At 49.4% G+C, this 12,814-nt stretch overlaps 2 protein-coding genes across 2 annotated transcripts; both read right to left on the bottom strand.

The window, feature by feature from the left end:
• Window positions 1-195: 195 nt before the first annotated feature.
• Window positions 196-924, bottom strand: PODANS_3_8260 (uncharacterized protein; the record flags this gene model as incomplete). The annotated part of the gene is made up of 1 exon (XM_001909595.1): window positions 196-924. The coding sequence occupies one exon, from the start codon at window positions 922-924 to the stop codon at window positions 196-198; it is 729 nt and encodes a 242-aa protein (XP_001909630.1).
• Window positions 925-12,237: 11,313 nt separating this feature from the next.
• PODANS_3_8250 (uncharacterized protein) lies at window positions 12,238-12,651 on the bottom strand (the record flags this gene model as incomplete). The annotated part of the gene is made up of 1 exon (XM_001909594.1): window positions 12,238-12,651. One exon carries the CDS (start codon window positions 12,649-12,651, stop codon window positions 12,238-12,240), a length of 414 nt encoding a protein of 137 aa, XP_001909629.1.
• Window positions 12,652-12,814: the final 163 nt, after the last annotated feature.

The following is a 12,814-nucleotide window of genomic DNA, read 5'->3' as shown; positions in this document are numbered from 1 at the left end:
GCAGCCACAGCAATCTCTCTTCATCTTTGATAACCCACCTGCCATCCTGCGACGCATTATACCCATCCTCACGAAGCCGGTAATTAACCCCACGGTTCGAGTCTGTAGCCGGTAGGGACTCTAAAACAAGACACAGACGATCCAGGCCCATATTGAAACACCCGCCTTCTTCGTTGTATGTGACAGAGCGTAACCCTACATACTGAGGATTCCAGGAGGAAGTAGGGAATGGAAAGGCAGACCAAGCATTGACGTCTTCAAACATATCTTTCCCAGCAGGTCGTACTTCTCTCGAATATAAGAGATGAGCGAGGGATTCTGTTCGATCAATAGATAGATTAAACCCCGTAAGACTGAAGTCACGCCGCTGATGCGAGAATCTGTTGCTTGGCATAGAAAATACGCCAGGCAGGTGCCTTTACCATTTCCAGTATTCAGTCGTGAGAGCTCATTGATCATTCCGCAGAGAAGCATGGTCTTCCCTTTTCCCGGATTGCCTTTGATCCAGAGGACTCGCCTTCCTGGGTGAGTCCGCCATTGCTGAAACTGTTGGTTACCTACAATCCAAGCATAGGATTCGATGAGAAGTCCTCCTTTGGTTTTCTTCATGCGATCTTTGTCATCCCGAGGATCAGTAGACCGAAGATTTCTCAGGCATTGGTTTTCTTCGTCCGTTACTCGATTCACGACTGGTTGTTCAAACGGCAGCGACATTTGCAGGGCTGTATATTTCCTGGACGACTTGTATATGTCTGTTTCGGCATCGACCACGAGTTTCATCTTGTGCTCCCAATCATCAAGTTCGAGAATATCTCCTAAGAAGGCAAGACCCCGATGACGGTAACAGGAACAGACGAATGTGATCTGATAAGACAGTAGAGCTTCATAGAGTTCAACAATTTGGATGCCAAGTTGTCGTCTCATTTGTGAGAGCTCCCCCCCCCCCAATCACTTGGGCTGTCCTTGAACAGAGGGTGAGTCAGTCCCCGGTACCAATCCATCATCGTTCTGATGCGGTTTATCCCTTAGCGACTGGATCTGGTGCTCTTAATAGGGTTGAATAGCATCTGATAAGGTCAGCAGATGACATGTCAATGCTCCTGGGTGAACATACCTCCAAGGCGATACAAGTGGCAGCCCACGGCACAGGAGCTTGGGATAGGCCCTGAAGCGCCAGACTGAAGGCACTCTTCGCAGTCGAGATGGCATCTCGACTGTGCCCACCAGTTGAACGCCTTTGCTCTAGCCTCCTTCGCAGTCCTTTCTTTCTCCAATAGGTAATTACGCTACTTCAAGCCACTTCCTCTCAGTTAATCAAGCTCAAGCCCTCTAGGGTTTGACCCATCTGTTTAGAACTTTTTTTCTTCCCCCGGCAAATGTTTGTACAGTAATCCGTGTCCTAGGTATTCACTATTTAGGTTTTTGTGAGCGTCTATTACCGGTTTTGTTACTCGATATTTATTTAGTTTTAAAATGGAGCGCGCCATCCCCCAGCACCCAAACGTCGACGAAGAGACAATTGTCTCAACAGCATTCAGCACATATTTATCAGCGGCGTTTGAGGACCCGGTGAAGGCATTGGAGCTGTACGACAGATGTAGTCAGGCACTCAGCAGATATGTGCAAACTTCACGACAGGATGATACCAAACGTGTCCTTGAGGCATTCATCACACACCTGCCGGTTGCCGGGCGAATCACGCTAATGCGGGAGATTGAGGAGAATTCTGCCAATGCACGAAAACTCAGGCAGCTGAGAAATTTCTTAGTCGACGCCCTTCTGAAACCTGCTCGAAACGTTGGGCTTCAAAGCCTAACTATCTCTCCAGGGCTAGCAGAAGAATTCGAAGACGACATCGACACAGCCATGATCAATATCGACTCGTCATCTCGAAATCAACAATCAGTCCTCAGAGAGAAATGCATGATACGGGATGGTTGTGTCGTTACCAGGGCGGTAGACAACAACCACTTCTACACCAAGCTACCTGCAGACCAGCGTTTTCGAATTCGTGACTATTTGGAGTGCGCCCACATACTCCCATTGTTATTTAGGTATTTTGATATAAGTAAGCCTCTCGAAGTAAGTCTGAATCCTCATTAAACACGGATCTGACTTTTTTACAGGACGTAGACGTCTGTGTTTGAAGCTATAGATATCAAGAGCAAGTTGCACTTAGGGGGTCACCCTTACCACAAAATAATTAAGACACTAAAGCAGGTTAACTGCTTTGAAGGATAGTCCATAGGCGTTTAAAAATAGTCTATAGGCCTTTAAAAACAATTTATGGGATTTAAGGATAGTTTATAGGCCTTTAAAGATAGTTTAAAGATCTATTGATTTACTTTTAAGGTATAGTTCACAGTATATTATGGCGTCAACTTACTTCCTGTGTCAATTATTCTATGGGGAGGGTGACGGTACTAAGAAACAATCAACCCCTTAATCCACTAGATAATGAAATAACAAACTAGCTATCTACATTTCTCTTTTACTTCGGATAACAACTACCGGAATATGTCACAGCTTTAGGCCATGAACAAACATAATACATTTTGCATTTCGAAGAGCCACAGCTATGAGTACCTAGAAGAGCCCTACCTGTACCTCTGAAAAGCCATACCCATATCTAAAACAACGCAATATTAAGAACCCCTGTGGAACATCCACGATGCATCCTGCTATGAGTCTCTTATCATGAGTTGCCATCCACTTTCGCTTTCCATCGGCCCTGGTCATGAACCCTACAACAGCTGCCAAACGACCACCTCTTCGAGACTAACCCAGCCAAATAGCTACACTCCAAGCATGCTCATGTCAGTTAGAAACAGCCAACCTACCTTACCTGACTGACATGCTTCAACCACCCCTCCATCCATATCTGCCTCTTCTTACCTAGTTGAGTCTTCTCAACAGAAGAACCTCAACACCAACAACCAATCAAACCTGCATCACCACCCATCACCCCCTTCTCTTCTCCATTGTCCAATTCTTCACTCAATTGTCCAATAGCACCTACTAGCACTGCAAATTTTCAGAGTCTCTGGGACAGACCCTCAGAAACGTGGCACGCCTGAACCCCTCTCCCCTCAATTTCTGCCCAATCCAAACCGTCTTCTTGGGTCCCATTTCAGGGCGAAAAGACTACCTACCCAATACCAATCAAGTTCAGCACAACTCAAAGACGTAAGCCCAGAACAAACAATACTGAGATTCACAGTGCTCACTAGAGGCCACTTCTCATATTTTGGGTGTTTGTTGCCACGAAAAAAACGCCGGCATCACAGTATAGGAGGTACTTCAGAGACCAAACCTGACACTGCTGCAACCTGGTTGTTTCTCTGCCTGGGACTAAGCCAATGTCTAACCTCTGCAAGCTTTCCTTACACCCAGGGTCTCCCAGACCCTCAAACCTGTGCTCGGCACCACGGCACACAAAACCCACCCTCCTCTTGAACAGCGTGCACCGCATCCATCTAAATCCCTCCCCTCTAGCGGCCCGAAGAGCACAGCTCACACATCATCAGACCAGCGTGTACTGTATCCATCCTCCCTCCCTAGCGGCCCGAGAAGACAACAGACATGATCTACCTTGCCGAGATGCCCAATGACCAATAACCAACTGCCAGAAACTCATCTATCCACTGACAAGCTGCCAGAAAGTCAAACTGCAAGTCATTGACCGACCGGTCGCAACTAAGCAGCCCAGCCCTTCTGTGTTGTTGTCACTCTTTGACTTGTTACCTGCACCCATCACATCATCATCAGTCCGAGAGCGTTTAAAAGTGCATAACTAAGCCCCCTCCCAATAAACCCACCAAACCCAATAGCAAGAGACAAAACGACAGAGTTTTCACTTTTACTCCCTTGCCTCTCTCTCTATAAGCCTGTCTTTGTTGACACTCCTGTGTGTGCAACAACCAGTCTCCACAGAGGCGAAACCAACGGAAGGTGCTCGAAACTCCCGCTTCGTTCAAAGACAATAGTAACAGACCTCTCTGCGCTGTGCTCTTTGAGCATGAAGAGGGGAGTCTCTGTAACCGGCCAGCTAGTGGGTCAAGAAAGGGGGGGTGAAAGTGAACAACAAACCAATGCCAAACAAACTCACTCCCCCTCGAAAAATATCCACTTTTCCAAACAAACCCCTTTCGTGCATTATTTGCATCAACACACATTCCAGCTCAACAATGTCCACCAGTAAGCAAATAATCTCCCTGTCGGATACATTCATCCGCTTCAGTTCACTTCTGCCTTGCTTTGCCCCTCTTACCCGCTGTCTCTGTGTCTGTGTTTGGCTGGTAAGCCTCGCACTTGTCTTCTCACCACAGCCCCCCCCCATCCTATACCCTGAGTAACAAACGGGTAAAGCCAACTTGAAAGCCTTTGTGTTCCCTATCTCCATTCTGTCCAATTGCTACACAGAGAAAAAAAAACTTTTTGGTTCTCCAGTCGGAACTTGCCGGTTCGGGTCCGGCGCTCTCTCCGCCCTCTTGTATGCCCCCCAACTAGAAACAACCCCCTCAAAGCAAGCATGAAGCTGTTAAATTGGCTTCCCAATTTTTTATTCTCCTTCTCGTCCGAAACACAACAACGGCGGGGATTGCGGCAGTTGAGCTTACGGTACTGTACCACCGGACACTGGTCCACACATAGCCCACAACCAACCACAAAACGAAACATATGTCCTGCCTCTGGGAATGCCGGTGCCCAGGCAGCGGGAAGAGGACAGGTAACAGAACCAGTCAGAAAAATCAGGCCGGAAGGAACCAGCAGGCGGGCAAGCAAGCGCCATGAATGGATCACCATCCACCCAAAGTGCACAGAGAATTCACGCTCTCTGAAGTGTACACTACCTCACTCCCCCTCTGTGCGAGGCGACATGTACGAAAACAAAGACATACTTGCTGCACACGTCGGCAGTATGGGTATGTCGTTTGAGCCAGCAAAGAGAAAGAAAAAAAGAGTCAGGTACACAGGCACGCCCGTTGAGTTGTCTCGCTTGCCTAAGCTGCTGGGAAAGGCATGTTCCCTGCTTTCCTTAGTCGTCACTTGAGACAAAGCTGAGATTAAGGGTTCAACATTCCTGCTCGCCTTAAACCCAGTCCTCAGGCAGGGCCAACCCCTTCAGAGTACCAAAACTCTCATCGTGAGTCGAGGAATGCATGTCCACGTATGTCATGCCCCTCCGGTAGAATTGAGCCACTAAGCTCTTTCCCTTCCCTTCCGTGTCGGCCGAATAGGAGTTGGTGATGGAGCAAAATAAGAGAAAAGTCAGGGATAGTATTGGACAATAGTAAACAAGGTGGTTGTTTCATCCTCAATGGAGGACATGGGTGACAAGGGAAGCAGCAACAACAACAACAAGCACCGTAGCGTACGTACCTATGTTATTGTGACCTCGTCCTTGTACCCAATCTTCTCAGCATCCCCGCCTCGGACTCAATGCTTTGTCCAACGCCCCGAAACTGCATATCCTTTTTTTTTTGTTTTTTTTTTTGCATCTTTGTCAGCCCCCAGCACCTTCTTGCCTCGGGGCTGAGAGCACAAAGCAGACCGAGTGGCAGGCTTCTCCCCTTTCCAGACCAAGACATAATCAGAGACTCGGACACAAGATCGACTCAGTTACGGGACCCGTCATTGGCGAAGTCTTAGATCGTGTGGCACAAGGCACGAGGAGAGTGAGACGAGAGCTCCACTTCTGCCCTGCCGTACCCGCGTCCGGATGCTGAACGGCGGTAGAGGGAGATGTGCCGAAGTGAAGGCATCCGCCTCATGTGTTGGAGTTCGTGGATATGACCGGGTACCCGATGCGGACGAATCGTTCGGAGTGAAGTGTGCAAAGAGAAACTTGCACGACTCATTGTCCCACGGGAAGCATCAATTTACCGTGCCAGCCAATCACTCGGCTCCGTACACCTGGCTGGCAGCCCGCTGGTCCTTCATTCGCCAATGTGGGTAATAACTCGGTATCTGAAGCAAGCGTAAGCCGCCAGGGCCGGAGGCAGAGCGCCGTGGCCTGTAGGTCCTATTCCGCCAGCCACGGGGACGGAGGTTGGACCAAAAAGGTGGGGACCCAGTCCCAACTCCCGCCCGCGACCAGCCTTGGCCGGGACGGCAGACCAACGAGAGCAACGGAGCCGGACATGACTGGTGTGGATTCCTTGGGCTTCGCTGCATCTTGGCTGGACGGCAGAGACGCTGACACGTTGGCCAGCATGAACCAGAGCTTGGGTTCTAGCTTGGCCAATGCCCTCTGACTCCAAGAAGCTCTCGAGTGGAGTCCCGCACGAGAGCAAACGGCTCAGAAGCTCCATCAGCTCAGGGCACGTCAGGCGGAAGCTCTCTCTCATTGGTGTGAAGCCGGGCCCCCAGTGATGCCTGAGGGGAGATCTGGGGATCCACGTCCGATGCCGATGGAGGAATAGGAAGCGACCCGTGGACGGCGTGGACGGCCAGGGCCAGGAACAGGAGAATGGCGGCCTGAATGATGGGCTCTGTGCCGCTGGGGAGCAAGGCTAGCACGGGCAGGCGAGAGGCGTGACGAAACATGACGGACGAGAAAATTTTTCTCTTTGATCAACGGCGTGGCCGACTGACGATGATCGAGAGGCTCTGTCTCAAGCCAGCAATGCCAGGCCAAGCGAACCAGGGCGTGCGTGGATCGAGCGATGGACTGCCGAAGAACTGCGTAACACAAACAGCTGCTATCTTGGGCACACCAATCGAAGGGCCTAAAGCTGTTAGTGTTTGGTGTGTTTGGTGTTGAGATGCACAGCGCTAACATCAAACTGGGCTGAATCTGATCTGGTCCGGCCGGGAGATCAATCACGAAAGCTGGGCGCGAACAAATTATCCGAGAGGCTGCCCAGCGGGAAGACCCCCCCGATCCTGGTCTAGCGAGCCTTATGTCAGCCGCTACCCTGCTCACCGACGGACCGACGAAGTTACGGGCAGTGATTCGCTCCGAAATAGATGAATTCAACCACAGGAAAACCTCGCCTGTTCTGAAACGAAAACATTTATTCTTGCAATATCAGCGCTATTAAGCCGCCAGCCAGGCCAATTGGCTGCATACTACCTACAGTAGGTACGCAGAATTGCTTGCCAACAGCTGTTTGATGACCCAATGATGCCATCAGTGGGGTCCAGCAGTGCTCTGACGTGCAAAGTGGGTTGCTGAGTGGACAAAGTGGACTTTTTCCACAATTCCAATTCAACCCTGGCATGAAATTGACACTTTGCGGATCCGATCTGGCTCCAGCTTCTTCCTGATCACACCCCTCCCCCTCCACAAGCAAGGGACTCGGCCGACTCCATCTTTGTGAAGCCCGTGACAGCAGATTTTTTTGTGATTTTTTCAACCCCGTCAGTGAGTCAACTCCTACCCCCTGAGGAGCAATCAGAGCACTGTCGTCAACAAAGAAAATATCACGGAACCTGCTGGTATTTTCTTGGCAGCAACGCAGCAATGCATAAGGTACTGCGTAGGGAATTGCAAAGGTGTGCATTGTTCCCTGGAAACTTCCAGTGGTCATCCTCCAATCTCGGAAGTTTGCAAACAATGACATGGCTGGTGTCTCTTTCAGGGAGACGGACCCGAGGGTCTACGCTTTGGGAAGGGCCAAAAGCAATCACCGGCAGAGAAACCTTTGTGCGGGAAAATACGCCCGGGAATCCCTTCACAAAGGGCCCTTCCTCAAGCTCTCCATCTACGCCCCTTTCCTCCCTGTGGCCAAGCTGTCTAACCGAGCAGATGACACGTGCCTATTCTGGGTTCTCCTGGACACAACCATGGCTGACAGCTTTGACATCATTGCCTTTGTCGATGAGCACAGAGAGAGAACCTCCTGCCTGCCCGCCAGTTGCTATCTCTTGCTCTCCCGTCTCTTGTCAACCCGTTCCGTGAGGTTGGGCGGCAACATCCGCCACCTCTTTGGCATTTGATGCGTACACGGTTGCAAAGTAGTATCACCGATACACCATGGTTGTTATCAGATGTTCACAGCGAGGCGCTGCTGTGTTACCGAACTCTGGCTACCCGAAGCCAGCAAGACGTTTAGCCAAGCCGGAATATACAAGGAAAAAGTCGGTTGAGCAAATCGCGATCGAAGCCGGTGATGATATCTCCCGCTGATATGACCACAGATATCACCGCATTATACCACGCAGTTTCGCCTTGATCTTCCTATCCATGGTTACAGTGACCGTTACTCGTCCTGACAGGTTTTAGACGCCTCGACGCCTTGCCCAGCCGCGGCTCATCCGGTCGGTGAAGTGGTGGCATTGTTTCAATGTTTCAATGTCTCACTCTGCTCTACCTCATGCCTCGCTTCATTCTCGCAACACCGGCCGGCCATCTCGATCGAGAGGGGTGCATTTTGTAAACTGAGGTGGATATTACCTAAGGTAACCTTGATATGGCTGAAATCATAACAAAAAAAATGCACTGCACTGCCGATGCCGCTCCACAACTCCTACTCCATGATGGGCCGTTCAAAGAAAAAAAAGGAGTCTGGAACCCAGCAACTCGGATACACTAGGGGTAGACGGCATACATCCGCGATCGGGAGCGGGATCATCTTTTTTATTGTGCACGAGAACTTTCCACACAAAGCAAGAAGAGGCAGTGTCTCAATACTATCGTCATTTTCAAGTAAGGGAGCTCAACAGTAAAAATGGCGCGACTTCTGGAACAAAGACAGGAATGCAAACTTTGCCCACTGGGAAGCCCGGGATTTCTTCCCCTACCAATCACCTCTTGCCCCGTCCAAGACATTCATCATCATTGACAAAAGAGAAAGAAAATTCAGTTTTCTCGTGGCACCGCGAACCGGACCATTATTACAACACCCCGTCGGTACAGACAGACACGGAACGGGGCTCACCGGCTCTCTCCGCCGTCGCCGCCAACTGCCAGGTGAGGTGTGGGTGGTACCATAGCATCGGAAATAACAATGAACGATGTTGAACCTCGACCGTACGATTTGGGACTTCCAGCCAGCTCGGATTGCCAGACACAAAAAATAGGCGTATCCACCGGACATTGGCAGTTTACGAAGCTCACACCCCCCCCATTTTCCCCTGATCAAGCATGGAGGGTCCCTGTTTCTGTCTCCAGATGGGAAAAACTTATGCGTCTGAGGACGGTAACAAAAAAGTGAATTTTGCGGGGAAAGCTACGAATAGCTCAGCTCCGTCCTGCCATTGCGGCGGCGAGCGGCGATGGCGGCGGTGCTTCCTGAGGTTCCTGTTAGCTCTGAGTTTAAAGACTTTTTTCTTGGGATTTTGGCCAACGTCTGCATCTCGGCCCTGAGCTCGAGCACGCAATTGAGACTAGACAAACTTTAATTGAACTTTGATGTGATGTCACTGACTCTCTTCTATCTCATCCCTTCATCCCTTCGGTTGCCAATTGCTCCCTGCCTGCAAGAGAGGTTGATGCCGGTCATTTCAGACTGATATATGCGGCTATATGCAACATTGAAGATCAGGCCAAGCTTTTTCTCTCTTGCTGCTGCTGTTGAATTGAGCCTCCTCCTCCCTGAGCTCCCTACGCCGCTCGCTTGAGCCTCAGCTTTTCCGAGAAGAATACACTTGGAGAGAGCTTTCTTACTCGTGTAGACAACACACAGACACAAACCCTTTTTACCTAGCAAATAGAACCTTTGCCCATCAAGGTTCCAAGGTCCGTCCATCAAGGTCCCAACACCCGGCACAGCATCTCTCCCTGCAACCTTTCATGCCAGCAAAAAAAAGCAGTTTTCTTACTCCCCACCTAGCAACGCCAACAGGCAAGCAACCTGAAACACACAACTTCCCAACCTATGATGTTAAAAAGTGGATTTTGACTCTAAACCTGTAACTTATTTTTCTTCGCCCTTTCGGAACCTTCTCTCAAACGAGAAAATTGTGGAGGAGAGGAGTGATCTCCTTTGCATCCCGTCCCTTCTCTCCCTTCCGTCCAAGTTCATGAAACTGCCCATTCAGTCGTCATCAGGCTTCAAATCCCCACTTCCAACTATTTCCCAACAGGGAGAGCGCAGTCTCTTTCAACCAATGTGACTCTCTATTCACAAACACCATGCTTATGGGGAGAAATTATACGATGATGAAATCACCCCTCGTGATAAAAAAAACCGATCCCGAAAGCTCCGAAGGGGAGAAAAACTACGTGCTCTAATCAGTGTGAATCTATTCACAAACACCAAACTATGGAACAATGATGAAATCACCCCTCGTGAAGAGAACCCGATCCCCGAAAGCCTCGAGGAGGAAAAAATGCTTCTCAATGTATGATGTATAATGACTGCAGGTACTCCCGTTTTTTCACAACCTCATATCGTCCGATGGGGGTTGGGGCTGGCGGGCGGGAGATGTCCGGACCTACCGATGAGGATGAATGAGTGACATGCCAATCGAAAGTGGATCTATCAAGCAGTCACACTCAAAACCCTCCTCGATCTCAACGGTTTCTTCTTCATACCCTGATGGATAGATTGCAACCTCGATCCATAGAAATCATCCAGAAGCACTGCCACTGTAGAGGAGGTGTCCATCCAATTTGGGGACTTGGACAAGATCGTGCCAAAAACATGCCCATAAAACATTCGACAAAAATTGCCCATCGACGATTGCTCAAATATTTCCCATACCCAACGGCATATACGGCCAAAAATGCATAATCACTGCATGAGTTGTAAATAGGGGGTCAAGTCCTCTTCCACCTTCAATAAGTTGAGTGGCCGAGCACAGTCCACGACTTTTTGCACATGTTGCTGCAACTTGCATAAATCTGTAGGTGCAATTGGTAGAAACATATGTACATCTTTTATGATTTGAACGATTTACATAACCTGGAGGAAAATGGTAACCGCATACCTAACCCCTCTCTCACCAACCAAAAGACCACATGATTGATGATGCCCCCTCTCCAACGCCCATCATTCTCAGAATGCTGCATCTCGATGGCTGGACAACAACACCACCAGCCCGGCTGCATGCGGAGGACGTTTCCCGTGCCGCCTCCGCCTCCGCCTACCACATCAACTCCGCCGCTGCCCTGCCAAAACCCAGCTGTCACAACCACAAAAGGCACAGACAGCATGATCACCACTTCCATTCACTAGACAGTGGAGAAAATCTTCTACATTCTAAAAAAACCTGCTCTCGAAAAAATGGTCCAGTGACATTGTAAATCGCCAACACATGATCAACCTCCAAGACCGGCTCAATTACCTAATACACACATTGGCATTCCATACCTCCAAAACTTCAAGTGATCATCAACCTTGGGTGGAGTCCCCTAAAAAAAAAGAGCCCGATTCACCTCCTGACTACACCGACACTTACGATCGTGACTGTTACTCCCTTTAAAACATTTTTCTTATTGTTGACGACACTTTTTATGCAAATGAAGTGGACCTTGGTAGTGGGATTGGTAATCTCTTTCCATTTAAGTTCACCTCAACTTTGTTGTTGACTGGTGTAGGCAGACAAATTTGCTGCTTGGTTACCTAATGATGCGAGATTCCATCCGCCCAAAAAAAGAAAAAAAAAGGATGATGTTCTCCAAAGACACTGCTGTTAGGTCTTGAGATCAAAAACGCCTGGCCCCCTCCCCATAGTTTCCCTTTGTAGCAATATGATAAAACACAGTCTGAGCTCCGCCGCCCGCCAAAGCTGATTTCCCATAAAACAATTCCATCCCTCCTCATCCCGAACCCAAAAACCCGTTCCAGATGCAAGTAAGGTAAGCGATGTTATACCTCCCCCCATCCCATAGTAGATAGCACAGAAGAAAAAAGGAAAAAATAAAACAGATATTGTTCCCTCGCTTTCTCTGTGTAATACACGACTTCCTCCCATAATCCCATGTTGTGTGATGTGATTGTGGTGTTGTTGTTGTGAAGCCCAGCCCCGCCGACCCAAAGCCCAAATGTTGTTGTACGCCCAAAAGGAAATTAAAATCAGAAAGCCAAAACCCCGGTTCTTGGATGGTGTGTTCCAAGCCTGGGCATGTGTGTTGCGACCCAAAACTTTTTATGATGCTGAGCTCCGATGAATGCAATTTTTTTGTTACAAAAACCCGTTGTGAAAAAGACCAAGACAAAAGAAACGTTGATTGAGCCGTGTGTATGGTGTGTATAAATCGATTGAGTGTGGGGTATATGTCGCTACTGTTGATAAAAGCAAGGAAAAAAGGACGATTCGCTCGAAGGAAGATGTGTTCGTTGTCGTCTAGTACGATCGTCTACGTTGAGTGCGGACAGATTCGAACGAACGAGCGTAGGCCCTGAGTTCGCGGGCGGCCTTGTCTGACAGTTGAGCGGCGTCGAGCCCGGCAGAGGATGTGCTGCGCATGGAGCAGAGGCTGGTTTGCGAGGCGGATGGGGAGAGGACAGAGTTGGAGCGGGATGTTTGTGGTGTGCTGAAGTCGAAGGCGGGGGAGAGGTAGAACTTGGAGCTGCTGGAGGTTGGCTTGTTGAAGGTCCACTCGTTCAGGGTTGGTGAGCTCGCCCCAGAGCTTGGTGATGATGAAGAGGAAGCAGTCTTCTCGTAGTCCCCAAGAGGGCAGGCTTCAGAGCAATAGGTGGTGCCGTCGGTTTGCTTGTCGCAGCCCAGGCAGAACTGGTGATCCCAATCGAAGGACATGTTGACTGATTGTTGATCTGAAAGGTTGGCTGGTGTTGTTTGGTTGTTGGTGTTGCTATGTAGCAGTAGCTCGAGATGGCTGTGGTTGCTTGTTGGTCTTCTTTGTTGGTTGATCTTGTTGTTGCTGTTGAAGAGAGAGGGTGGTTGAGTCTATAAGAAGACG

Source organism: Podospora anserina, chromosome 3 (genome assembly GCF_000226545.1).
Source record: "Podospora anserina S mat+ genomic DNA chromosome 3, supercontig 2".
Taxonomy (NCBI): domain Eukaryota; kingdom Fungi; phylum Ascomycota; class Sordariomycetes; order Sordariales; family Podosporaceae; genus Podospora; species Podospora anserina.
The sequence above is the reverse complement of the archived record's forward strand: the minus strand, read 5'-3'. Positions and strand labels throughout refer to the sequence as shown.